Source organism: Phalacrocorax carbo, chromosome 16 (genome assembly GCF_963921805.1).
Source record: "Phalacrocorax carbo chromosome 16, bPhaCar2.1, whole genome shotgun sequence".
Lineage (NCBI taxonomy): Eukaryota > Metazoa > Chordata > Aves > Suliformes > Phalacrocoracidae > Phalacrocorax > Phalacrocorax carbo.
Genome location: NC_087528.1, coordinates 1,004,006 through 1,031,379, shown reverse-complemented (window position 1 = coordinate 1,031,379; position 27,374 = coordinate 1,004,006). Strand labels below are relative to the sequence as shown.

General features: G+C 63.6%; 1 protein-coding gene across 1 annotated transcript; it reads right to left on the bottom strand.

Moving 5' to 3' along the window:
- Window positions 1–1,246: 1,246 nt before the first annotated feature.
- On the bottom strand, window positions 1,247–23,254 carry RHBDF2 (rhomboid 5 homolog 2). The gene is made up of 19 exons (XM_064466808.1): window positions 23,098–23,254; window positions 12,653–12,779; window positions 10,574–10,723; window positions 10,358–10,482; window positions 9,582–9,774; window positions 9,298–9,510; window positions 8,596–8,724; window positions 8,096–8,229; window positions 7,623–7,835; window positions 7,355–7,466; window positions 6,170–6,244; window positions 5,590–5,751; window positions 5,339–5,439; window positions 4,774–4,837; window positions 4,533–4,627; window positions 4,238–4,313; window positions 3,672–3,772; window positions 3,282–3,435; window positions 1,247–2,628 (listed from the first exon to the last, which is right to left on the bottom strand). Exons 3-19 carry the CDS (start codon window positions 10,697–10,699, stop codon window positions 2,209–2,211), a joined length of 2,493 nt encoding a protein of 830 aa, XP_064322878.1. The 5' UTR covers window positions 10,700–10,723; window positions 12,653–12,779; window positions 23,098–23,254; the 3' UTR covers window positions 1,247–2,208.
- Between the last annotated feature and the right edge of the window lie 4,120 nt (window positions 23,255–27,374).

Sequence of the window (27,374 nt, the reverse complement as noted above, 5' to 3'; positions counted from 1 at the left end):
GCCCCGTGCCCCCTCCCACCACCAGCACCACGAGTGAAGCCCACCACAGCCAAGCCCTCACTGAGCAGCCCCGAGACCACGCAGGGGTCCCGGCAGCTGACCCCCTGCCTGCAGACCCCTCCCAGACCCCTTGGAGCACACCCACAGCCACCCCAAGCCACACATTGCAGAACCTGCCTGGGGGGGGGGTGAGTCCAAACCTGTGTCCCCACCTCAGAGACCCACAGCTGGCCCAGGACAAGCCTTCTGCAAGCGCCTCGGTCTGTTGTGAAGCAGCAAATAAAGATGTGGCAGTGGTTTTCTACCCAGCCTGTGCGTGTTCCTGCCCCGCTCCAACCATCACCTCGCTGTGCCAGCCAGAGGCAGGGCACCAGCCCCACGACCGGAGCCACCCAACACCCCTTGGGGCAGCTCGGCCTTGGGGGAGATGAGGCAAATCCAGCCCGGGGTCATCCGATGAAAGGTGGGATACAGGCAGGGATGGCTCAGCCCTGGGGCAGGGGCAGGAGGCTCCGTGGGTCTTTTTGCTCCAGGCGTTTGCCTTCCCCTTCTGCTTGAGACCCTCGAAACCCTCAAACCCCTCCCTGGGAGGGGGGCAGAGGTACCGGGGGTCACGCAGCCCCGAACACCAGGGCCCTGGCCCCAGGCACCCCCATCTCTGCCATGCCGTCACCAAAACACCCAGAAGCCCCTAAAAGTGCCACATCCCCGCACCAAAGAAGGGAGAAGAGAACTTGTACAGCTCTTTAAATACAGGTAGAAATTTATTGGGGGGGGGAACCCACAGCTTTTAAAAAAGTATCAAAAAGAGACAAATTAGGTGAAGTGCCTGCCTTTGGTGGGAGCAGCACCAGAGGGACAGAGCGGGGCTGAAAACTGGCCCATGGTGGAGGGAGGGATGCGGGGAGGGGGGCAGGTGCCATGGAGCTCCTGCAGTCACCTGGAGAGTGGTTGTGAAAGAGGGAGCCGCGCTCCCAGCCCTTGAGTACTCATCCCAGGACATCCCGGCTGGGGGATTCACACCCTCCCCCATTCAACAGCACCGAGACCCACCAGTACCAAAGGAACACACACCAGGGGAGACACAGCCCAGCACCAGCCCGGCGGAGTCACCCAGCCCCCAGGAAGGTCCTGCCTTCGTGCTGAGGGCGGTGGGAGGGAGGAGGAGATGGTGGGGAGCTGCAGCCCATGGCTGGGGGCAGGCAGGGGCGTGCAGCCTTGGGCAGGGAAGGGGGAAGGCGACTGCCCCATCCTGCGTGCCTCTGTCTGTCCAGCACCGTTTGAGGCCACGGAGAGGCTACCTGCGTCTCTACGCTTTGAAAGAGGGAATGGGGTAACGGCAGGGACGCGAGGCAGAAGTGAGAAGTGGGGGCACCGATGGCTTCCCAAAGGGCCTGTGGGCTGCAGAAGCAGCCACACAAGCCCCCCAGGGTGTTTTCTCTATGCCTGCCTCCCAGCACGGCACCACAAAGACAGCACGTGCTGCTTCTCTGCCTCCAAAAAGGGAACTTCACTGAAGTAAGGGGAAAAGAAGCCCCACCATGCTGAGCCTTGCCTCGCCAACCAGCGAGTAGCCCATGTGGAGAAGCACAAGCCTCCTTCCGTGGCCTCAGGGGAGCATCAGATGCGACAGCAGGACTAGAAAATACCATTGAAGCTCAGCTCTGAACACCTCACAGCTGCGGCAGAGGCTCTGGGGTGTCCAAAGCAGGGGAAACTCTCTGCCTAAAGAGCTGTGGATAAAAAAAAGAGTGCCCCTGCAAAAGAAGGGGGATGTATTCACAGTATGAGCTGGGGCACCGAGGTGGGACAGGGCCCTGGGCAGGCAGGGGCACAGCCAGGAGACCTCAGCAGCTTCAGCCCTGGGCCGGGGACCCAGCCTGGCCATGCATGCACCGAAATCCCGCTTCCCTCGGCCCTTTCCCCACGCAGGCAGCAGTTAGGGTTGGTCCCCAAATCACTTATGGCTTTTCAGCACAAAGAGGCAGCCCCAAAGGGGTGCAAGGCAGGGTCGGCTCCAGTCCCACTCCCCACTGCATCCCCAACATTCAACAGGGGTGAGCCCAAACCCACCAGCCCTGAGGATGAAGCCGTGCCTGGGATCTGCCCCATCCTGGGGCAGCCACCGTCTCCCGCAGGCTGGTGAACACCCACCCCATGGAGAACATCACCGCCGGAGCCTCTCCCAGCCCCGTCCCACCGCTGGGGTCAGTGCAGGACCTGCTCCAGCTCATACTTCTCACAGAACTTGCTGGTGAAGGGCAGGCAGGTGAGATACTCCACCCAGCGCCAGTTCACGGGGTAGACGTAGAGCCAGACCACCAGCGCGGCGAAGAGCCCCACGAAGACCAGCAAGGAGACGATGATCATGGCTCGCTTGCGGTACTTGTCCACTGTGCCAAAGGTGATGTAGGGCAGGAAGGCGAAGGAGAGGAGGAGGCCGCTGAGGAAGCCGAAAAGGTGAGCGATGTTATCGATCCATGGCAAGAGGCCGCAGATGAAGAGGAAGAGCACAATGCCGAAGAGGTTGAGGAAAGCTTTCCAGGGTTTCTCCAGCACTTGCCAGCTCTGGAAGAGCTCCACGAAGAGGCAGGCCAGCAAGCCAAACTGGGACCCGGCGGGGCCCACCTGTGGGGATGGGGGAGGTCAGTGCCAGACCCTGCGTACGTCACCCCAGACACGGCCCCACGCCCCCATGGACTGTATCCTCCCCTTGCAAATGCATTTGGCTCCTGCAACCCACCAAGAGCCGCGCTCCATCAGTGCAGGGCTCAGGGGTGGGAGCCCTGGCCCGGGAGGAAGAGGAGGGGAGCATGCTGGCACTGTTTTGGCTGAGCCAGTGCTTTTGGTGACTCATCACCCCCTCCCAGGCCACAGCCCCCCCCCCAGTCCCCATCCCAACACACCCCCGGGGGGGATTAGGGCACTCGGCGTGATCTCATTTAAAGCCTGGCAGGGTTTCACTGCCAGCAGATTAGCCATCTGCCCGCCCGGGGACCCTGCACGCACACCAAGACGTGGCGACACGTGACCTACATGGCATGTGCGAACCCCACACGTGGGGCAGAGACACCCCCCCGCCCCAACACACCCCGCACCCCACTCCACCACCACAGAGGCACCAGCCTCCCATCCCTGCAGCAAAACCTGCCGAGGGCTGAGCTCTGTGCCGACGGCTGCAGCCCCCTCCCCAAACCTCTGCTGCGGCAGGGGCGGGAGGGGTGTCCTTTGGTCCCTGGGCTGGGCTCGGGGTGATGTGGGCAGAGCCCCCCCGCCCTCACCTCCGCCCTGTACGGCAGGAAGATGGCACTGGCCAGATTGCCCGTGATGCCGCTGAGGATAAAAATGATGGAGATGCGATGCCAGCCCGCCAGCTTCTCCAGGTCCCTCAGCACCGTCATCTGGAAAGTCACCGACACCAGGCAGTGGATGATGCTGTGGGGAAGAGACCCTGCGTTAGAGCCCCCTGCCCTGCCAGAGCCCCTGCCCAGCCCTCCCACCCGCCGCCTGGGGCATGAGACATCTTACAAAACACCCTCCACGACAGCACCTGCCGCTGTAGTCTGGGGGGGGTCTCCTCTTCCCTCCCAGCCCGTTGGGGATCACGGACCACCCCAATGGATACCCCAGTCCCAGAGTCACCCCGCCAACCCCTGGGGGCTGCGGCTCACCCAGCGTGCAGGAACAGGGACAGCCACAGGCGGTAGAACTGGTCGGGGACCTCTGGGTTGAGGAAGGGCAGGAGGCCGCAGACCTCGTCCAGGCAGTGCACCTGCAAAGGCAAGCGGGGTTGGGGGTGATGGGGGGCCGCAGGGAGCAATGGATGGGTCACAGGGATGCACGGCTGACGATGCCACGTTTCAGCTGTGGGGGGGACCCTGGGTGGCGTGGGGCACTTGCACAGCTCAGGTGCTGGGGAGGGAGCAACTGAGCATCCCCAGTGCCCCAGGAGATGCTGAAAGGTCGTTTTCCTGCCCGGGATGTGCCTTTCCCAAGGACACCGGTGCTGCCTGGGCGAGGCTGGCTCAAGTCCTACGTTCCCTCCTGCCCCACACCAGCAAGATGGGCGTGCAGGACCAGCACGAGCGCTGCCGATAGAGCTGGGCAAGCCCCCGCACTTTGTATTCCCCTTGCTCACACCCATCCCAACCATGTCCCAGAACACTATAAAACCCTTTGGGATCAGCGTGGCAACGCGTGACCCGGCTGCTAGCATCGCGTCCCCGGCCCCGCTCACCTGCGAGCAGAGCGTTGCCTCCTCGTGGAAGTAGCCGTGCATGAACTCGCAGTACTCCCGCGTCGTGATCTCGCAGCTGGGCAGAGGACAGGCAGCGGGCTCGCTCGGGGCAGGGCTCACTCCCCATTCCCCCGAGCATCCCTCTCCGGCCCTGCCGCCACCATGCATCCCACCCCCCGAGGCTCCGTAACTGCCCTCTCCCCCAGCACAGCTCTGGACATTGAGGGCAACAACGGGCAGTGGGGCAGAGAGGGGAGCCAAGCCTGGGCCGGGTACCCCCATCGCTGTGACCCACCTGCCCTTGGTGCCGATGCAGCAGGGCCTGCCCTTGATCTGGCAGTCCATGTGGGCGAAGCCCGTGTGGTTGGTTTTGGTCTCGTAGGTGCAGATCTACGAGCAGGAGGGAGAAGAGCCAAGGTCAGGGGCTGGCCCCAGGCTCCCCCCGCAGCCCCCGAGCCTGGCTCGTCGCCCGCTGCGTCTCCCACGGAGGCTGCCAGCACGGTGCCACGCGGCTCGCAGCGGCACCGGGCTCTTACCGGCCACTTGGTGATGTCGTCCGGCCACACGTGGGGCGGGTTGGATGCCGGCTCCTCGCACGTCCTGGCAGGACAAGGTGGGTGAAGGGCCAGGACGGGTCCCGCCCAGCACAGCCCTCCCTGCAGACTAGTGCCCCTCCTTGGGCACAGGCAGCCCTGGGACCTGCCCCCTCCCCTGGCTTAGGGAGGGATCCTGCACGTGGGTGTCCTACAACACCCCACAGCAGCACCTTCTGCAGGTGAACCCCATGGCACTCCCATCTGTCGGACAACCCCATCGATGCCCCCTTGCAACACCACCCATCCCAGCGGAGCAGGGCAGGCAGGGGCCAGCGCAAGACAACGGTGTCACCTGTTGCTGCCTATGTTTAGGACAGACCCCATCTCAGTTTCCCCACTGATTCCCTCTTCCCTATCGCTCTCCTATGGTGTGTTAGAGCCCCCCAACCCTTTGGGCAAGAGGATTCAAGGCATCCAAGCTGGGAACACACCCCACGCAGCACCTCCGCCGTGCCCCGCGTACAGCCGGGTGACCGCGGCACCTCTGCCCAGCTGTCACTCCTACCTGGGGTCCTGATGACACACGGCCCCCGACGTCCTCTTCTTGCCCGAGGCTAGGGCTGGTGCGTTGCTGCCCGGCCACTTGATGAAGGTCGCCAGTGTCTCCTGGGGAGGAGGAGGAGATTGAGGACGTGGCAGCGAAGGCACCGCTCTGACCCCACACACACCCCACCCTTGCGCCGTGTGGGGTGGAGATGGTCTCCCCCTCTTCCCCAGGGACCCCCAGCGCCTCCCGGTGCCCGTGGCGGCACGCACCGAACAGTCCTGCGGCAGGGTCTGGATGCAGCCCGAGTTGTCATTCTGGACGCAGCAGCCGGAGCCGCGCTCCCGGTCCCGCTCGCGCTGGATGAGCCGCTCCACCTGCTGATCCTTCCGGATGCAGGGGGAGAACTTGGCCCCCAGGTGGATCAGGTCGATCTGGGAGGGAGACACCAGTCCAGGGGATGCTCTGCAGCTCCCCCCGTAACTCCCCTCCCTCCAGCTGCCCCTGGGGAGGGCTCAGAAGGGGCAGAGGGTCCCCAGCAGTGATAGCCCTGAGCCTCCATTACCCTGGTGGGGGGAAGGTGGGGGGGAAGGGGATGGGGTCTCTTCTGACCATCCCACAGTGATGCCACGGCTCTGGAAAGTGCTGCTGAGCCCCCAGCCGGTCCCAGAGGGATGGCGGCACCGAGGGCCCAGGGCAGCGGGCTAGGACGAGGGGTTGAGCTCTCCCCGCAGTGACAGGAGCACCCCAGGGGCCCCCACCTCAGCTCAGGGCAGGGGGAGCAGAGGCTGGCAGAGGGCAGAGCCTCGGGCTGGGGGGGGGCGAGGGGCGGTGGGCCGGCAGAGCCCTTACCGAGCTGGGCCCGATCCAGAAGTTTTCCTGCTGGATGTACTTGACGCTCTCGTAGACGCCCTTGTTCCTCAGCACCTGCAGAGCCAGGCCAGGGTCAGCTCCCGACGAGGGGGCCAGCGGTGTGGGGGTGCAGCCCCCTCTCCCTCCGCTTGTGGGGGGCTGAGCAGCCCCCTTCATCTGAGGGTAAGGGCTGCTGGGCCCCACCAGCAACTTGGGAGGGGGAGAACAGCTCAGCGGCAACACACCGCTGCTTGTCCAGCACATGTGGCCCCCTGCCCCGGCTATTTAATGGAGCCTCTCAAACAGCAGGAGCCAGCAGCACCCCAAGATGCTCCCAGCCCTAGCAGGGAGCACGACGGGACACTGACGGTCGTGGTCCCCCCAGGAAGACGGATGCCTGCTCTTCTCTCCAGCCTGGGTGCTGAGGGAGCAACGCAGCCAGCCGCAGGTGCCCCGGATTAACTGCTCTGCTGGTTTTGGCTGTGAGAGAGTTAACTTTCTTCACAGTAGCTCACACGGGGCTGTGTTTCGGATTTGAGCTGAACACGGTGTTGATAATGCAGAGATGTTTTAGCTGTTGCTGAGCAGGGCTTACACTAGTCAAGGACTTTTCCAGCCTCCCAGGCTCTGCCAGGGGCACAAGAGGCCGGGAGGGGAGGGGGCACAGCCAGGACAGCTGACCCCAACTGGCCAAAGGGACATTCCAGACCGTATGGGGTCATGCCCAGTATATTAACTGGGGGAAGGAGGAGGAAGCGGGGGGAGTGTGTCTTCCCAAATCACTGTTAGGCAACATGGAGCCCTGCTGTCCCGGGGATGGCCGAACACCCGCCTGCCCGTGGGAAGCAGCGAATGAATTCTTTGTTTTTTTTCTTGCACGCACGGCTTTTGCTTCATCTGTTAAACTGTCTTTACCTCAACCCATGAGTTTCCTCACTTTTGCCCTCCTCATTCCCTCCCAATCCCACCGGCAGGGAGCGAGCGCGCGGCTGCGCGGGGATGAGCTGACAGCTGGGGTTAAACCACAACCGCCCCAGAGGGAGGATCAACCCCTCCGAGGGGTTGAAGGCACCCTCCGGACCCAGCCTTGCTTTTCTCAGCAGCTAGCTCATTGCCATTTCAGAGCCAGGCGTGTCACTGGAGAGCTGGGAGGGGATGGCCCCAGCCGGTAGCTCTTAAACTTACTAACTCTGTCGTCACGTGCTGGGTGAAGCCGATGGGGGCGATGCCGTAGGTGCCGATGACCAGCAAGGTGATGAGGATGTGGACAAAGGTGATCCAGTATGTGAAATACGGCCTGTGGAGGAAAGGACCCAAAATTTAAGCAGCTCAAGGATGGCTGTGCAAAGGGACACTGCATCCCCCAAGCATCGGACAGGGGACACATCTGCCTTACAGCGGGGGAGCCCTGAGGAGCCGCGTGCCCATCCCCGTCCCATCAGGCCCCCCTCACCGGTGGCTGTCGGTGATCTCCAGCTGCGACTGCACGATGCTGCTCAGGCTGCGGCGGTACGTCCTGTTCAGCCACTTCCCCACCACCCCCAGCCCGTAGTAGCGTTTCTTGCGGTCGAAGGCGAAGTGCTTCACTTTGGAAGCGATGCGCCTGCCTCGCCGGGGAGCTGGGCCGGCACCAGCGGAGGCTGAAGTGAGCTGGACACCCTCCCGCCTGCAGGGAGAGGAGAAACTCATCACAAAAGGGGCCAGCTGAGAAATCCCCTAAGTGCAACCCACAGCCACAGCCCAGAGGTGGGGAAGGCCAGAGGATGCCTGGGATGAGGGCTAGGGGCACCTCTTGGCTTCCTCCTCCTACCAGCATGCCAAAAATGCCCAGTGCCCCACGGCAGGGACGGCTGGGGACACCGTCCTGACTGCAGCAGGGGATGTGGGCAGCCTCAGGGGCAGCACCCACGGAGAGCTGGTACTCACGGGGTGGGCTGCTCTGCCTCAGGGGATGCCGTTGCATCCTCCCCCACCGGGTGCATGCGTAAATACGTGGCCGAGAGAGGTGGCGACTCAAAGACATCGTCAGGCATGGAGTACATCTCATCGTGCATGTCCATCTGGAAGGGGGACGGAGACGCGTTCTTGGATGTGTGCAATGGGTGAGAAACCCCCCCTGACCGAGCATGCCCGTCACAGGGCCAGCCTGGCTCCAGCTGGCCCCGCAGCCTGGGAAGGAGGTGGTCCCCATCGACATCCCACCAGCCGCACGTCACGGGGTGTGAAACGTGCCCGCGATGGCGGCACCGCTCCCTGCCACCCCCAAGGAGCATCACCGAGACCAGCGCTCTGCAGCACCAGGCACAGCGGCCACCGATGCCCCGGCTGCCAGGGGGTCCCCGTCAGAGCCCCGCGCCACGTCCAGCCCCCGTGCAGGGCACCAGGACCCCTCCCCGCTCCGGCGGCTGGCGTGGAACGGCGCTTGCCTTACTGAAGAAGGATGAGTCCAGGGTATCGGCAGCATCCACCACGTCCTCGTCCATGAAGCTGGGGTACATGAAGCTCCTCTTGTTGCTCATCTGCTTGGGAGCCAGCGGCTCCAGGACAGAGCGTCCCTTTGGCAGGGGAAGCAAATGAGGGTAAGCGACCAGAAGCCCACCAGGTTTTTTTGCAGCACTGAGGGTTTCTCATAGCTTCCCTCCCCAAGGCTGAGTGGCAAGGATGAAATCCCAGCCAGCCACCATATCCCTCCACGTGGAGAGCACAGGCAGCAGGAGCTGGCAGCAGATGCTGCCTTCAGCTCCTCAGAGCCAGCGCTGGACCATGACCACGTTAGTCAGCATGGCAAGTGAACTCTGAATCCCGTTTGGTCTCAGTCCCACCAACCTGTCCCCAAGGCTTGCCCAGGGCTCCCCAGCAGCTAGAAAGCTCCCAGAGAAGCTTCCTGGCTCCTCAGCAGTGAAACCCAGAAGCTGCCTTTTCCTAAGGACATCCAGTTTTCACCAAAACTTCTCTTTTTAAGCAGAACTCAGGTTAAAAACCACCACACGTCCCCCCTCAAACCCACCCTGGAGAGAGAGCAATCTCTGTGCGAAGCAAAAAGCCAAGAAGCAAAGATGATGGGTGAGGGACAGAGCTGAAACCCGGGTCAGGAAGACGACGACATCCCTCAGCTCCCCAAAACTCACGCGGAGAAGGGCCGCGGCTGCCTTGAAGCTCATGTGGGCGACGGACTCCCTCTTCCTGCGCGGCAGGCGGCCGTAGCCGGAGCGGATGCTGTTGAAGGAGGCCAAGGAGACAACGCCGGGGGTGAGCGGGGGCAGGACGTGGTGGGGCGTGTGGGGACGGTCGGTCTCATCAGGATGGCGGAAGGGACGGCCCCTGGCCAGCGGGTCCACGATCTGGAGGACGGAAGAGGTGTCGGTGCTGGGAGAGCAAGGCTGGGAGCCAGACCCCGTGCCCTGAGCTCTACCTTAGGCATCTTGGCAGGCTTGGGCGACTCGGTGCCTTGGAAGGAGGGCACCTCCTGGCTGGGCAGCTCCATGTCGCGGTAGGCAGGCTTCAGCTTGCCGTATCTCATGCTGCAGTGCTGCAAGCTCTTGCGTTGCCACTGCTGCCGCTTCCCCTCCCAGTCGCTGCTGACGCCAAACCATTGCGCCGTGCCCCTGGACACACGATGGGCGCGCTCGTCACCCAGCTGGCCCCCCCGGCCCAGGTACCACCATCCCACCCAGGCATCCCCTCCGGCAGGTGGTTTGGGTTGGGGTGGCTCAGTTCAGCCCGCAGCAGGGCAAGTTTTGACCTGGCTATGGGTCGGGGAAGGGACGCTGCGGAGGGGTGGCTGGCCTCTGGGTCTCTCTGGAGAGGTTAACCCCATCAAGACTTGCACCTCACACGGGACAGTGCATCAGCTCTGTGCTGCAGCAGATGTCCAGCTCAAGGTGCTTTTGAAGGTCCTACATAAACGGGCACAGAAGTTTCCCCACGGTGCAAAAACAATGGTTTGAACTAATACTAAGTAATCCTGCTGCGGGATTTTCCCCAGGCAGACACCAGCGAGTCAAAGCAGAGGTCCATGAAACCCTCCAAGGCGTTCCCTTCCAAGCCCCAACTCTCCATGCCCATCCCAAGTCCTCTGCCAGTACCCACAGCCACAACACCCCGATGGGGACCAAGGGACCCCTTCGGTGACCCAGCTCCTGCTGCCGGACCCACCCTGCCCTCACGCCGCCGCTCCCCGGCCCTCACTTGCGGATGCTCTGGGACAGGGAGGTCTGCCGGCGGAAGGCAGGCCGGCGCTCCAAGCCATCGGATCCCTTCGTGCGGGGCTCCTGCAGGCTCTTGCTCTTTCGGTAGATGGGTGCCTTGGAGGGCTGGAAGGCAGAGCAGGGTGTTAGGGGTGGGACGGCATGGAGGGGTCCCCTGGGGATGACAGCCCCCCGAGTCCAGCCCCCCATCGCTCACCTCCTTGCGGGTGCCATCCTCCTCCGCCTCCCGGGGGGGGATGATGATGGAGAGGTTGGGGGGTTTCTTGCTCTGCAGGCGGCTGCTGCTGGAGCAGCTGCCCCCATTCTTGTCACCGGCTGACATCTCGGGCCGGCGGCGGTCGGCAGGCTGGGAGGGTGCAAGGAGTCATCAAAAGGGGGAGAAATATTCTCCCCAGCATGGGGAGAGGCTGGATCCCAGTGGGAGATGGGGCCTCACCAGTGGGATCTCACCAGCCTCAGCCCCCTGTGCCACTGGCTGTGCTGCTGAGACCTCACCAGCATCAGCCCAGCTGCCGTGTCCCCAAAACCCGCACCCCTCCCCGGGTTTGGGTGGACAGGAGGACTTCCATCACCCACTCGCTCCCAGTCCCCCAGGACCACCCGCACCACCCTTCCACCTGCCAGGAGCAGAGTGAGGGATGGCAGGAGTGATAAGCAGGGTGGGAAGGGAGGGGATGCAGCCAGGCAGGAGACATGCAAAGCCTGAAAATACCCAATTCCCATCCCCACTGGCACCACGGCCCCCAGGTGGGGGGTGGCTCCTGCTGCAGTGAGGGGGCAGCCCATGCCACCTCCAGCACCTCCAGCCACGGAGCCGGGACCCTCCATGTGGCAGGGTGCTCCGTGGGAGGGAAGACACTGGACATTCTCCCCTGGTACATGCACACACACCCCAGGTTGGGAGATCGAACCCTCTCCAGCACCCCATGAAAGAAGGGGGAAGTTCAATGGCCAAGAGGTGGTTAATTCCTCGAGCAATTCCCTCCTGAAGGTCCTTGCAGCCTCACTCTACTGGGCAGGACCTCGCAGGAAAGGTAATTCCATCCTAGCGCAGGGGAGCGAGTCCCACACAGGAGCTATGGGGGCTCTCAAAGTGAGGCACGGCCCCCTCTGGCCTCTTCCCATCCCCGCCGACGACATGCCAGCACACAGGGGACTTGCAGAGGTCTTGGGAACACCCCTTGCCTCCCCAGCACAATCACGGCCACGGGGACGGCGCCGCGTGCCGCGCTCGCCCCGTGCGGCGTGCCCTGAGACCTGCCGTGGGCCGGCCACGAGGACCAGCATCCCCATGGGATCTGCTCCCAGGGGGGAGCTGAGACCCCTGAGGGGACCAGTCGTCCCGCTGGGGCTCCTCTGCTGCCACCCACCACCACCAAGTTGGAGCTCCAACAGTGCCACTGGCTGCAAAACTCCAGCTTGACCCACGGGCCTGGCCCCTCTCTCTGCACAGGACCCCAGTAACCAGTGCGGCCATGTGGCCTTGTACCCTGCTCTGCTCTCGCCAGGGGAGGGTGCTCAAGCGGTCAGCTGGGCGATCGAGATCCCCGCCGGCCCCCTCTGCAACAGGGTCCCCCCTTGGGAGCACGTGCCCAAGCAGCAAGCAGGCACAGGGGCACTTCCGTAGCTCGCCCAGCGCTCTGAGCCCCGAGCACGACCTCAGACCCCCCCACAAGCAAAGCCTGGCTTTAGCAGCATGGTGTCCCCATGGGACCAGCTCCCCGGGGACGCGGGAGCCCTCCGCCAGCTCCTGGGCCAGGTGACAGCCTCCCCCTGCACGGCTTAAAGTGGGTGCTGGGCTGGCTGGGGTACCGCGGGGCGAGAGGCTGGGACACGCGTGTGGCAGGGAGCGTGGCAGGTGCAACCTGAGCGGCGGCTTCACTAAGATCCCTCAACGGAGGGGCACCAGCAGCCTCAGCTGGTGGCAGGGAAGGGTCCCCATTCCCAAAATAACCCTCCTCCTCTCCAGTCTTGGCAATAAATCTGTCCGTGGTGGGGATCCAGACAGGAAGGTGCGAGGAAGCGGTCACACAGACACGACTAGGACCAGGTGAGATGTTGCTGGAGGCAGTGCCTGCGATTGCAGGCAGCATCCCAGCATGTTGCCTGCCTCCCCTCCTCCCCAGAGGCACTGAAGCAGCACCCTTGGGTGCTGCTGGCAGCTCAGCTGCTGCCTCACCCCTTGCTGCTGTTAAGTGCCAAAGCTGGAAGCAAACAGCCCCCAAATTTCTCCTGGGGGGTCAGCCAGCACCAGTCCCCACCAGGGTTTCCCTACCTCATAAGAGTGGCGGGGATCCCACGCAGCGCGTCTCGATGGCAAACACCCGGGGCAGCCTTCCTCTTCCTCCTCTGTCCTTCATGCACGGGAGCCCCAGGGCACGGCCAAACTCCTCCTGCCTCGCCTGGTGGGGAGAGAGGCAGCAATGAAAGGCCACGAAGGGAAAGCAGGCTGGGGCTGCAGGAGCATCCCAGGAGGAGGGAGAGCTGAGCTCAACAGCTCCCCGGGCCTGGGGACGGGGCTGCTGGCGGCTGGACTGCGGGGACGCGGAGCAGCCGCTGGCACAGGGCGGCAGGAGGAGGAGAAGCTGCCATTTGCGGCCACGCGCCTCGCTCCACAGCAGGGCAACTGCGTGGGGCGGGAGGGGGCTTTCGCTCGCTGCTGCCGGGCAAAGCTCTTGGGAAGCGAGACACCCGCCAAGAGCGGGCACGGAACACGAGTGCCTTGCCGAGGTATTTAATAGCTGCTAAGCTGGGAGAATGCCAGCCAGGCGGCCCGGCCCCAGCAAGCAAAACTTTCCATGCCACTGGTGAGCTGGAGACGCTGTTTGTTTTCCTCCCAGGGCAGCCAGCAATGAACTTGAGATGCCAGCTGCTCCGGAGAGCCAGGGATGGGAACACGCTGGGGTCAGAGCGAGCCCTGGGACACCCTCACCCTCCTCCAGCTCAGGGGAACGGCGCTCAGTGGTGGGAGCTGCGCAGCCAGGACCGCAGAAATTGGAGCCAAACTGTGTCGTTTAGAGATGCAAGAGGACACGGTGCTCTTGCACGGCCACACTCTTACACCCCTGTCCCAAAATCCCATCCCCAGTTGCTCCCATCACACCCCCGGCAGCCCTTAGCAGGGCCTCGTGCTTCCTGGGCGAAGCAGGTCTGCAGCATGTTTAGGAGCCGGGTCCCGCTCCCCAGGCAGTGCGGGCAGAAGGATGGACCCGGCCTCCCCCGAGGCACACTCGAGGCTCCCGGGGGAGCTGGCACGGTCCGGCAGGCACCTGCTGTCCCGGTCACGCCGCGCGGCTGGAGCGGTTTTCGCGGCTCTGCAGTAACGCAATATTTGGCGCTGAGAGCGCGGGGAGGAGGGGAGCAGCCCCCGAGTGCTGAAGGCCCCTGGGCCATGCGGGCTGGAGGCAGCGGCCACCCCCCAAGCGTGGATCCTGACCCGCAAGAAGTTCTACCCTGCACCAGCTGGAAAACCCCCCAGGGACGGCGCTGGGAAGGCATTTGGCGCTGGCACCCAACCGCTCTGGCACCGCTCTCGCCCAGCGCGCTCGGCGTGAGAACAGGCAGGCTGGCGCCTCCGTCCAGAGCAAGCCATGACGAGCTCAGCCCTCCGCGTCCCCTTCGCCCTTCCAGCCGTGGGACGGAGGGCTACGCCTCCGGGAGCGTCGTGCTCCGCCCAGCGGCACCGGCACCCCCACCCGCAGGGCACAGCCACCCCCCGGCGCTGGCAGCTGCGGGTCCCCAGGCGCTCGCGGCCGACACGGCGGCTCTGCCCTGGGGACAAAGGGAAGTGAGAGGCGACATGCTGAGCTGGTGCGGGGGAGAGCTGCGTGAACGCCCTGCCGTGGGGACAAAGTGGTGACAGCAGAGTGATGGACATGGGACTTGGCACCCATGAGCACGTCCCAAGCTTGTTGGAGCTGTGCTTCCAGCCGGAATAGGGGTCCCAGGACAGCAGTGTCACTTGGGCTGGAAAAGATCTCCAGAGAGAGAGAGAGAGAGAGAAATGCGCTGGGGATGTTGCCATCACCCACGGGTGAGCGATAAACGGGCAGGGGGTGGAGGGGGGTAACCTGGTCTGGTCAATAAGAAGAGGAGATCCCCCACCATCACTATCTTCCCTCCCAAAGCTGTTCACCAAAGCCTGACGCCCAGCAGCGATGGACACTGCCCTCGCCCCAGCAGCAAGCGGGTGAAGCCCCCATCCCCATCTAAGAGGGCAGGTGTGGGCGCGGCACTGGTGAGCAACTGGGATGAGGTTTTAGTCTTTAACAGGCACAGGGAGGGTGACCAGGGCTGTCTCCCAGCCCCAGGGTGAATCATGACAGATGCTGACCCAAGGCATCACACCCAAGGAAGAAAGCGATGGAAAAAGTGATGTGGCTCATACAAGGCGTCACCATGGGACACACCGAGGTGCTCCAAGCAATGCAGAGGGACAGTCAGCAAGGCCAAGCGGCAACCTGCAGAGCGCAGCTGGGGACAACCAAGCACAACCATCATACGAGACACCAGAGACAACCCTGCAGAGCAGCCCTGGTCGGAGGGGGATGTACGCAGCACACAGCGGGTGCAGAGAGGCTCCAAGAAGGATCGGGATCGCTCTCCTGAGCTTGCTGGCCTGGGGGGAGGCAGCATTACCAGTGCTGGAATCAAAGTGCATCAGGCTGGAATTAAGCCGGGAGGAGAACGCAGCTCTGAGCCACGCGAGGGTGCGGGGCCGGGAACGGGCCCCCCGCGAGCACCCACCACCCCGAGCACGACGAGCCCTTCCCCTCCCCTCTCCGCCTCCACAGGGGAGCGAGAAAGGGGCCAGCGATGCTGCGGAGCCCCCAGCCCCCGCAGCCGTCACCGACGCTCGCGCCCAAGAGTCCATTAGGCAGAGGGTGCCGGGGCCGCGCGCCAGCGGCTGCCCATGAATGATTCACAAGCGCGTGAAAGACCTCTCTCAAGGCTGGAGCCTTGTTAAAAGGTGCTCCCGGTTATTAAGAGCCCAGGATAGGAAAGTCGATCGGTCCAATCGCTCCGAGCATCGAGCCCCCGTGGACTCGCACCTGAGCAGAGGACCCCGAGCAGCCGCCCAGCACCTTCCCCTCCCTTCTGCTCCCTTTCTAAAAGCTTTCTACTATTTCCCAGTCTCAAATTTCAGGTCTGAGAGAAGCAGCCCAAGACAAACAGCTCTTGAAGTGAAAAGGTATTATTTAAAAAAAAAAAAAATTTCTTGGGCAGGGAACTAAATATCTTAATATTTTTCTTCTGGGAAAGCCCAGACCCTGCGGATGCCCCAGTCCCTTGCGGACCCACTCAAACGGGGAGACCTGGAGAGCACCAACCCTGCAAGCCTAGGAGCAGCCAGGCTCCATCTGCTGCCTCCCTCCTCTCGACCTCCGCTTATTTTTTGAGCTTTGAGCGTTTAGGCTTTTTTTTAAAAAGGACAAAATACACTTTATGGCATCGTTGCAGGAACCCTCCTGTCCCTAAGGGACTTTGTGTCCCTGTGTGTGGCCCCGCGCCCAGGGCACAGGACCCCCCAGCCCAGCACGGCCATTTCACACCCCAGCACCACGCCACTGGGATGATTTTTTTTTCCTCCCCGCCCCAACGAAAGCAGCTCCATCTTTCCCCCAGGTGTGCCAGCCCCACCGCAGCGGCACTGGTCGGCAAACCCGCAAGGTGCGAGGTTTCGCTCTGAGTCTGGAGAGAGGATCGCTGGGCTTCAGGGGGTATTTTAAGCTGCCCCCCTCCCTCCCCTGCATCGCTGAGCTACGCAGTCGGCACCGACACCCGCAGGAGCTTGAACCCCCGTCTCCAGCGTGGCTGCCGGGGTAGCAAGGCGGGGTGCGGACGCCGAGAGCCCAGCCGCTCCCCGGGGCGCGCAGGCGGCCGACACGCACCTCGCCCGCGTTGCCATTAGGAAATCCTCTCCCATTTTCTGCGTCGGGCAGGACGTTGGGCAACCGCAGCGTGTTTGTTCAGCCTGGGTGAGCTTGGAGCGCCCGGCACGCCCTGGAAGGAAGCAAAACTACCAGGGGAGATAGAGCGCGGCCGGCCGGGGGGGCCGCGCTGGATGCTGCTGATAAAGGCGCAGCGGGCAGAGCCCGGCCTGCCTGCGGGAAAGGAAGCGGGGGCTGGGGAGGGTGCGCGGCTGCTCGCATGGCTGCACAAGGCATGTGCTGGGCTTCCCTGCTGCAAGGGCTTGATCGCCGGGAGCGTGCGTGGCCCCCGCGCCTCCGGCAGTCCTGGGTGACGCCGCCGGTATTGGCACAGAAAGGGAAGGATTTACCTGCGGGATCTGGGAGCGGATGGAAAAAAGCCACATGGAGGATTTCCCGCATCCCAGGCACGGCCTGTTGCCCACCCTCGTTAATTTTTACCAGCACAACCACCCCCCGGTCCTGGGAGAGCGAGCACCGGCACCCGATGGCTTCCCAACCTGCTGGGGTAGGCGGTGAGCCCTGGGGAGCCGGGGTCCCTCTGTGCCACTTCCCATGCACCCCACACCTCCCTGCTCCCCCTTCCTGGGGGGTTCCAGGGTATCCACGCACCCTCACAGCAAAACAACCCCACACAGACAGCACCGCGCAAACCCACCCTGCTTCTCACGGTGAAGACACCAGCCGGGGCGGCGGGAGCTGCCGGCCCTTTCCCCATGCGGAGCCCAAGCTGAGCGGGGGATGCGCACGTGGAGGCTTTGAGTCACCCCAACGGCTTTGGAGAGAGCAAAGGGCAAGAGTCTCCCCTGGCAGCCAGGGAAGCAAGGGCGGCTCCACCGGTGAAGGCACGGAGGGGTCGGCTGCCCCCTGGCAGCGCTGCGGGCAGGGTTACAGCACCTCCAGACCCAAGGGAAGCTCTTTCCCAGGCACCGCACAGACTTCCCGGGCTATCAGGATTGATGTAACTTGGTTTTATCTAAGAGCTCCGTAATTGCTCAGAGCCACTCCAACTCCTCATTAGCTTGGCTTAAACACAGGATCCACGGGCATGGTGGTGCAAGTGCTCCTGCCCTGGCCGCACCTTCTGGAAGGGGCTGAGGGGTCCCAGGTCGTTATTCCCCCGAGGCAAGGGGTGGGCAGCCTGCCTGCAGGCTGTCCGCCCTCAATCCCCACGTCACAGGTCGTTACTGAATTCATTCTCGCTTCCCTCTTGGAAAGAAAATTCTTGGTGCGAGAAGACGGTGGGGATGGGGCAACGGGACACGTTTCTTCCATAAAACACTCATTTTGACAGCAGCTTGGCGCGAGGGCTCAGGTCGGGCGTGCGGACTTCCTCAGTCCTCTGCACCGAGGTACCAGGCTGGGAGAAGCGCCCCATATTTGCAGAGGGCCCCCTCGCCGCGAGCTCTGAACATCGCCACGCCATGTGGGATGCAGCAGCGGGAGGCAGCGGAGGCGCCTCAAAGCCCCATGCACAGATTCATCTCATCCCAGCCTCGAGATGAGCCCTGGGCTGGCGGCAGGACAAACCCCCTTGGCTAAAGCCTCCCATCTCTGGGAACAGGCTCCTTAGCACAGCCATTTCAAGGCTGGTACAACGTGGCTGCTCGCCCCGCCAGCCCCCCGTGCAAAGGGAGAGGCCCGGGTGGACGCCAGCAGCCTCGCTTGATCCCCCCCCGGGGACAGCAGCTCCCCGAGGGGGGGGACAAGGACCTCAAAGACCCGGCCCTGGGGGCATCCCTTTGTGCTGCGGATGAAGGCGACATCTCCGCTGGCAGATGGCTGGGGGCTGCCCCTTGGACACCCCACTTCACTGCTCTCCAGCCACCCCTGCAAAGGGGCCACGACCCCAGGGAGCAGCAAAAGCAGAGGCTAATCCTCCCAAAAGCCTCGGTGCGACGAGGCTGCTCCCTGCCCACCCCTCCCTCCTCCCAAGCACCAGCAGCCGAACATGGGCCACTCCTTGGTCTTGTTTTCTTCGCTCCTGTTGCCATGAGGCCAGAAGCACCCAGGTCCGCACCCTGCAGAGAAAAGCCCGACTGGGAACAACTGCAACCCCACCCAGCACGGCACGAGCCCGGCACGGGGGATCCTACACTCAGCAGTGCCGACGGAAACAGTGTGATGCTCTCCCCCCGCCGCAGCATCCCCATGGATCTGTGCCAGCAATGCACTTTGCAGCCTCTTGGCTGTCAAGAGCTGGTGGTGGGGTCTCCCCCATCATCCTCATCCTCCTCCTGCCTGCCATCCCACCCCAGGGATGCTGCGCAGCTCACTGCAGGGGCTGGAGATGCTGGTTTTTAAGGACCCACCTCTGCCTTCCCCAGGAGCGCTCAGCCTGGGTTAAGCCACCATGTGAATGAGCCAACTCAGCCCCGGTTACGGCATCACCCGCGGAAAAGCCCTGTGCGACAGCGCGGTGCCGGTCCCAGCGAGGCTCTCGCACTGCTGAGGAGCCATGGGAAAGGGCAGGACACGCCAACACCGACCATCAGGGGTTTGCCCTGGCTGCCCATAAGCATGGCATAGAGCCTTCGGGCTTACACGCTCCCAGCCCTGCCCCAGCATTCCTGCAGGCCGGTGAATTACAGGGATAACCACGTCAAATCCCCAGCACAAGCTGCCGCATGATGCACAGGGAGCGAAGGCAGCCCCTCGAGGCTGCTGGTGACCCCATGGCACGGGAGGGGGGCACCAGCACACTGGGGAACTTGGGGGGCACCAGCCACACCTGCCCTGCTCTGAGCGGGTCTGTCAGACCAGACAAATGCATCAGGAATTATTATTTTTAAATAAAAGGCCAATTGAAAACAAACCAAAACCACAGACTGCTGGAAGAAAGGGACCATCGCCCTGGGAGCTGCAGCATCCCAAAAAGGTGCCTACGGATGGGAGGGATGGCCCTGCGGGATGACCAGGCAAGCGGCAGCCCCAGGATGGGAGCTGAGAGCAGGAGCATCCCGCTGAGGAGTCACCGGCCGCACAGGTCACCGCAGGGCTGGACATCCCGGGCAGAGACCACATCCCTCCTGCACCAGCCAGTTTCTCCCTCCGACCCCATCCTAGCAGCCTGGGAAAAGGCCGAGGAGCATCCCTGGGCGCTGCCCTGCTCCCTCCCCTTGCAGGCACCGGTGACTTCCAAGGGGCAGCAGAGCCCCAGGGTGCCCCATGCCCTACCGCAGCCCCCTGCACCAGGGGTGTCGAGCGAGCCGGTTTGCACCCACGCCCCCCCGCCTCAGGGTACGGCTGCAGCAGCGAGTCCTGCACCAGCGGCTGCTCGAGCTCCCCTCGAGGCGATAAGCAGTGGGTTTCACAGGAGACCTTCACGCTTCTGACTCATTTGTGCCATTTCACAGGTGGGGAAATTGAAGAACTACAGTAGAATAAGACTCCCTGCCTTCCCACCCCGCCGCGGCCCCGGCAGGCAGGGACCCGGTCCCGTCCCCAGGCAGCTTGTAAGGAATTCAATAAAATCCTTACAATTCCCCCAGATGTAAGTTACTGGAGGACAAAGGAGGAAGGGGAAGCCCTCACATGTGCCTGATTTCCACAAGGGGTGCAGGCTGCTCGCCTGCCCTCCCAAGACAGTTACCCAGGGGCTGCCCCTGCACTGAGCCCACGCGACCTGCACCTCACGATGCCAGCCCTCAGGGCGCAGGTCCACAAGGACGAGGGGGACACAGGGGTCCAGCACGGGGGCCACACATGGACCTTCCCCAGGGCACCCTCCCTGGGTCCAGTCCCCACCCCAAATGTCTCATTAAGAGAAAAACCACCAACCAACTGCTTTTTGGTTTGGGGGGTTTTTTTTGGTTTTTGTTTTTTTTTTTAAGAAATGGGGATTAAGTGAGGAAAAAGCGTACCAGCACCAAGGGTTCCTTCCATGCTCGCAAGCAGACGCGCAGCTGTCAGCGCTCACTCTGAGGTTGGGAACTGACCTAACTCAGAGCACCACACACTCCCAATCGACCACGACTCCTGGATCTTCATTATGAAACGGGACCGTGCCCATCCCCGCCAGGGGCTCGCCACGTTACCAGGCATCCCCCGGCCCTGCAGGACAGGGGGACCAGTGGTCATTAGGTAAGAGTTTATGACCCCACCACCTGTAGGCTCATATAGATTTAAGTAACTAGTTTTCAGCCTGCACTAACTGACCCCTTTGGCGCAGAGTCCCCGCCAGTGCCGAGCCCACGCTTGCTCCTCCAGGCTCAGCTCCCCGCAGGGCTCCCAGCGCCCACGGGAAATGTGGAAACATCTCGGGAGCCCCATGCTGGCCTAGGCAGCTCCCACACAGCGGGCAAGAGACAGACACAGGGAGACGAGCGACAGCAGGACAAGCCCCCACCTTGCAGAGCGTGGCACGATGCCGTGGATGCTTTAGGACGTGGGACCAGGGCTCCCACCGCCACCCCCCCTTGCAACCCCCCCCACCGGCCGGTTCTCTACTGCCTGTCCCCGCTTTCTTTGACGACAAACACTGTTTCGATCCAAGCTCATCCCAAGGGCTGTTTTTGGATTGAGACCAAAAACCCAAGGGAAGGAATAAGGATTTATTTGGGGGTTCCCGCAGGTTCACTGTAAGAGTTAAACCAGAGCTGTATTAATGGCAAAAAGATCTGTAACTAGAAGAGCCACGTGCTCACCTTTCAGCCCAGTGCAGCCAAACAACACGGACACCGCCTGAACCCCCCAGCGCATCCCAAGGAATATAGCTCCCCAGAGCAGAGACGACCCAGCCAGCCCCCTTCCCCGCCCCGATTCACCCCCCCGCGCTCCACATCCCCAGCCTCTGAGCTGCTCTCCCAGTGCCCACCAGCATCTATTGTTCCTCCCGCCAGCATCCAGCATGCACAAAACGCATCGAGTGCTTGCATGTGCATGCAAGAGCAACCTCAGGCCCGGCCCCGTCCTCCAGAATTTGTGCCGGGGCAGCTGCTTGGGCGTCAAACCCCGCTGCCCCCGCTGTGGTTTACCCTTTCTCACCCTGGGGCTCGCAGCACCTCCAGGTGCAGTTTCCAATGCAGCTGCAACGGCGCCAAAGAAACCCCTGACCAGGGGAAGTGGGGAAAGAGACCGAGGCTTGCTTTGGTCACCAGCAAACAGGAGCTAGAGGCAGAAGCCGCCGTCCAGAGGAGTGAGCAGCAATAGGTGTCGATCACCCCGTTAACTGCAAAGGAGCTCAGGAGGCAGAGCCCAGGGAGAGCAGCTGGGCAGCCCGAGAAGGCACTCGCGAAGCCAGCCGCAGTGCGGAGCCCAGGGCAGCTGGGCTGGAGCCGGCAGAGCAGCCCTGCTTTCTCCAGGGCACAGCTGCAGTTGAACCCACCAGCTCGTTTCAGAGGTGGGATGTTTTCAAGCTATGTGAAGTTTTCCACTTGGAAAACAGGCAGGAGCCAAAGGATGCCTGTTTGGAGGGCACGGTGGAGCGAGCCGAGCCGGGCAGCGCTTCCCTGCCCAGGACAGCCATGGGATGGTGGTGGTGGGTGCTCCCAAACCCTCCAGCTGGGCCGATGCGCTGCAACCCCGGGGCAGCGGCAGTAGGAAGAGCTCACCCTGGAAGTCCCCGAGAGTGACCATCCATGACCAGGGCACGTGCGGGGAGGCGAACACGCCGACTCCCCGCGGCGGGAAGGGTGACGCCGCGCTGGGGAAGAGGGCAGGCACTTCCTCTCCTGCAGGGACCCGGCGTCAACCATGCGGCCTCTCGGGTCCCCTTCCCCCTGCAGAGTGCGGGCGTGGGGAGCCGAGCGAGAGCTGCGGGGTCTCGGTGGGCGGATGCAGAGCCCTTGACCCGCTGCGGGCACGGCAGTCTGGCTGCGGGCAAGCCTGGAGGGATGGCTTCTGCCTGGTCCTGCTGTCCTGGCAGCAGGGCAGGACCAGAGTAAAGCCCAGCCTCATCCCTCTGTCCCAAAACCACCGGGGGCCAACAGCAAAAAACCAACCAGCTAAACCACGCAGAGCCGGCATCCCTCTGCTCCCTGCAGACGCACGGACTATGGATAACCGGGCCCTCCCGATCTCGAAGGGTTTGGTTTGTTTGCAAAGGGCTGGTGGCCACACTCACCGCTTCGGGCAGCACGTGTGAGCGTGCCAGAGCCTTTACACCAAACCTCAACCCAGCGAGGACAACAAAGCCCGGCTCAGGCAGGCGGGCAGCGCAGAGCGGCAGCGGGCTGGGACGCGGGCACCCTCACCTGCCCTCGCACCCGGCTTCGAGGCCGCTGCCGCTTCCGACGGGGGCTGCCAGCCTCGCTCGCCTGGGAAGGGGAAAACCCACAAAACAAAAACAAAACCAACCGCCCGCTTGTTTATCGGGCCATCGGCTCCAGAAAGTAGGTTAGGGCTTTCCTCCCGGGCCTGGGCCGGGGAGCGAGCAGAGCAGGGCAGGGCAGGGCCCCCCGCTTCCCCTTCCACGGCCGGCTCACCCCCCGGGAGGAAGAGGAGGAGGAGGAGGAAGAGGAGGGTCCCCGCCGTCCGGGCTGCCCGCCCCGGGGGGCGCCGGGGCACGGCCGGGCAGGGGGACCCGCGTCCCCCCCACCCCCCACCGGCGAGGGCCCCCCGGGGGCAGGAGCAGGCGGCCCCCCGGCGGGGCCGGTGCCCGGTGCCCGGTGCTCGGGGCGGGCGGGCGGCGCGGGGCGGAGGAGGAAGCTGGCGGGACGCGGCCGGGCACAAAGCAGCAACAAACCGGGCGGTCACGAAGCGGCGCGGAGGCACCGGGACCCCTCGCCCCGCTCCCGCCCCCACCCCCGGTCCCGCTCCCGCCCCTGGTCCCGGTCCTGGCCCCGCTCACCTCGGCGCGGTCCAGGTTCCGCTCCCGGCCCCGGTCCCGCCGGCACCGTCCGCGCCGCCGCCGCCGCCGCCGCCGCCTCCACCTGGGCCGGGCGGGGCCTGGGGGCGTGGCTTCCTGGGGGCGGGGCCTCCTGCCGGGGTTCCGCCCCGCAGAGTGCCCGCCCATGGCGTCACGCGTGGGTGCTCCCGCGAGTCCGCGCCCCGCCCCGCGCCCCGCCCCGCGCCCCTCCCCACGCCCCGCCCCGCGCCCCGCCCCGCGCCCCGCGGCGGGGCTGAGCCGCTGCGGCTTGTCTCGGCTGCCTGCCCCGGGGCCCAGGGGACTGCTAGGGCCGGGCTCTGCTAGGACAGGGCACTATTCTAGGACCAGGCTCTGTCAGGACCAGGCACTACTAGGATCGGTCGCTACTAGGACCAGGCTCTGTTAGGAGCAGTCGCTATCAGGACCAGTCACTCCTAGGGCTGGGCTTTGTTAGGACTGGTCACTATCCGGACTGGTCACTCCTAGGGCCAGGCTCTGTTAGGAGCGGTCGCTATGAGATTGCCAGGACGTGGCCCCCCAGCCCCTCCGCGCAGCAGCCCCCCGGTGTGCGGGCAGGGCGGCGGGCGGGGCGGCGGCTGGCACAGCCCGGGGGCGCGGTGGGTGCGGGGGAGGCCTGGCGGGGCCGGCGGCCGCAGAGCCGGTGGCGTTGGCTGTCGCAGCAGAGACTCGCCCGGGGCCGGCAGAGCTGCGCCCTGGGGGGCTGCCCCTGCTCCCGCCGCCCCGGCACCCGCCGCTCTGCATCCCCAGCAGCCTCCCGGCAGCTTCTTCCCACCCCTAGCGAGGAGATCTGGGGCTGGGGAGAGCCCCTCGTAGATCGGTTCGGCGTGGCTGAGTCGCTGGGGCATTGGTATGGGAAAATACGCCCGGGTTTTGCTACAAAATCCTTCGGGATTCGCGACTGGCTGCAGGGCTCAGGCGAGCGCGGGCCGAATTTGCAGCCAGGGCCAGGAATCCACGTTGTCTTGCTGTTCAAAACTGAGTTTTTCCTTTATATTTATCTTACCCGCACAGGTATCTTCAGGCAAGCCTGCTGTGCTAAAACTGTTCCTGGGTGCCACAGCTCAGGTCCAGCTTGGATTCACTGATGTCTAGTAGGGTGTTGAGCTCATGCTCATGGTGGCCCTCCTCCTTCCACTTCCACAGGTTCTTGCTCAACAAATCTGCTCCCGGTTCCTGATAGAAAAAAGGGTGGAAAAAGCTTTCGGTTTCCCTCAGCTCCTTTGAAGTTTTGTTTGGAAGCGGGTGGAGAAGGGGAGAGCCCGGTAGGTGCCAGGGTGGGTGGCTGGGCACAGGCGCCCGGGGCAGGCTGTGCCGTGGGGCGGGTGGATGCTCCCTGCCTGTGACTCAGGGGTGAGGTGGGGGTGTCCCCAGCTGCAAGCATGGGCAGGCGGCAGGGAGGGACCTGTGCTGAGATGCCAGGCAACAACCTCTCCCTGCGCCTGGGAAGGGACAGATCAGCCTGTCTTTGCCTGGGCCAGACAACGGCCGACAAAAAGCATTGCTCCCGTGGCTCTGCCTGCATCCCGCTCCAAGGCTTGGACCCCGCAGGAGGCGTTCTCCGTGGCAGAGCCGGGCAGAGCCCCGCGTGGGCCGGCGAGGCCCACGGAGGGAAAGAAAGGGCAGTGACTGCAAACCCTGCAGAGCGTTGGGCAATAAGGAAGTGAAAGAAATGACCGAAAAACCCCGAAGGCAGCAACGTCAGGACATTGCATCAGTGAACCAGGGAGATGCTCTGCAGAGCACTTCCCTCTGCAGTGCAAACCACTCCACGGCCTGGGCCGGCCCGAAATGTCCCCAGAGGAGAGCAGGAGGGGGGCGCAGCGCTGCACACCTCAGCATTGGGAGACCCGTCCTGCGCGGGGTGCACCCTGCAGCGGTGCCGCTGGGTGACTTGCTGGGAGACCCTGGTGCGATGTGCCAGGCCCAGGGCTGGGACATCTTGGCAGGCGCCATCCCATCCTGTCACGCTGTTGAATCCTCCCGGGTGGGATCCGTCCCCAGCAGCTTGGGGCCAGGCAAGCTCCTGCTGCTCGCTGCCCACCGAGGGCTGGGAGGTGGCTGCTGCCAGGGGCACATCCAGCCCCTGGACGGGGAGACTCATTGCAGTGCCTGGCAGGGGGGAGATCTGAGCAGCATCGGGCTTCACTGGAAACCAAAGTCAAGGTTTCAGGCCATTTTAAAGAGGATTTTCAGGGACAAGCTCAGATCCGCTTCCCTTGGCCTTGGTATCCCCGTAGCCGGACTTCACGTCAGATAATTCAAGAATGTTTGGAAGAGGGCATTTTCTTTCAGGGCAGCTGCGGTTTTCCCTCCCAAGTATGACCTGGCTGCTGGCAGGGCTGTGACATGTGGCACGAGCCCAGCCGTCCCGCTGCAGGAGAGCTGACAGAGCCGGGAGGCTGCCTGCTCCCCAGGGAGAGGGAGCCCTGCCTCCTGTGGGGTTTGGCCGTCCCTGCTCGCCAGGCTCCCTCTGCCCCTGGCTGGGACGCACAGGTGGACAGAGTCAGCCTTATGAGATGTGCTGGGCCTGATGGCGCTGGGGAGCAGCCTTTCGGGTGGGCCCCTGCCTGCGGAGGGGTGCCGGGAGCCTGGCACCAGCCCCAGTGACTTTTCAGAGGTGGCAACACAAGGATGCTCCGGGTGAAAGATCCTGGTTTTCGCAACCTTGTAGTTTTTGTGCTGTAAAACCCCCCATGCTCCCATCCTGGGGCTGCAGTCCAAGGTTTCCTTATCTTTCCAACACATCAGCTGCTTCCTAAAGCATCTCAGTCCAGGTTCTTCAGGAGGTTTTTTTTCCCCCTTGTTGGCTTTTCATGAGGTCCCCCGATCTGGGTGTGAGATCCCCTGGGCTGTCTTGAGTTGCTCCCACATGCAGGCAGATGGGTTTGTGTCCCCCCAAACCCCCTTGTCCCCCAGCCTCTTGGGACACAACCTGGGGGAAAAGCCCCTCACGTCTTGCCCCAGCCCTCACCACCGGTTTGACCCCCTCCGTGTCCCATCCTCGCTCCGTCTCATCTCACTCAGGGTTAAAATAGGCCTGTTCCCGCTGCCACCGTCACCTCGCCCGCTGCGCGCCAGCACGGCCCCTTGGCGGGCAGGTGCCAGCTGTGCCGGCGCAGGAGCCGCCCGGTGCCGGGGCTGGCTGCCTGCAGCGCTGCCGTTCCCGGTGCGAACGGCAGAGGCCAGGCCGCGGCCGCGCTCGGCGCCGCTGGGAGCAGGGTGGAAGCTGTTCCCCGCAGCGGCAGAGGATGCTCAGCCTCTGCCGTCGCTCAGCTCTCACCTCCATCTCACCAGCATCTGCTGCCCCACTCCCCATCCCCACTGGTGCCACACCGGGTGTCACGGCTGTCACCTGCACCCAGCCCCTGAGGGGCACCTGGGGACCTCCTGGCTCTTGATGCTTCACATGAAGACGGGGGAAGTTTTTTTCCTATCAGGCAAACTGGGAACCCGTGTCTGGTTCTGTGAGGGAGGAGCGGATGGAAAAGCCCCAGCCAAAACTTTCCCACCATCAAGTGCTGCTGGCAGCGGAGCACCCGGCCCTGCGGCAGACGGAGCTTGTCACGGCGTCCTCACCCGCCTGCCTCCGCTGCTCCCCCGCCCCAGCCATCGAGGGGCTGGGAGATGGGGAGCAGCGCCCATCGCCCACCCGTGACGTGCTCTGCGGCTGCCCTGTGCTCGGTCACCTTTGCAAACACAGGGATGCTCCCGCTCACCTCCAAGTCCACAGCCCGGGGACCTGGGGACCCCAGCTCCCGTCCTCAGAGGCACTCACCCCCAGATCCTGACCAAGCCATCCTAGCAGCACACGGACCCCTCCAGACACAGATATTAGTGGGAAATGTGTATTTTTACCCCCTTCAGGCGCTGTTTCCTCCCACCTTCCTTCCCTCCCTCCCTCTCTCCCACCCTCCCTCCTCAGCCAGCCTGCGGTGGGAAAGAATTAAGAAATAAAACAATATCAAATGCGATCAAAGGCAGGCTGGTGGGAGTTTGTCTTTTGGGGTTTCCTTCTTTTTTATTGCTTTTCCAAAGAATAAACATTTGGGAGGGCTCTGGGGTGATTTAGTAGGGCAGGAGGCCGGGAGCCGCCTGCTCCCTTCGGCAAATCTCGCAGGACGATGGTCTGGCTTTGGGAATTTTCCTTTCAGTAGAAAAGGCTGGACAGCCAGAGGATAAGGCTGGAAATAGCCTGGCTGGATGGGGCGGCTGTTTCACCCCCCAGCACTGGGGCTGGG

Coding starts and splice junctions, on each gene's coding strand:
- RHBDF2 (XM_064466808.1), bottom strand. CDS start 10,699: ATGTCAGCCGGTGACAAGAATGGGGGCAGCTGCTCCAGCAGCAGCCGC. Junction 6,245..7,354: donor AGCACGTGACGACAGAGTTA/GTAAGTTTAAGA, acceptor CTGGCTCTGCAG/GTGCTGAGGAACAAGGGCGT. Junction 5,440..5,589: donor CCCTGCCGCAGGACTGTTCG/GTGCGTGCCGCC, acceptor CCTCCTCCCCAG/GAGACACTGGCGACCTTCAT.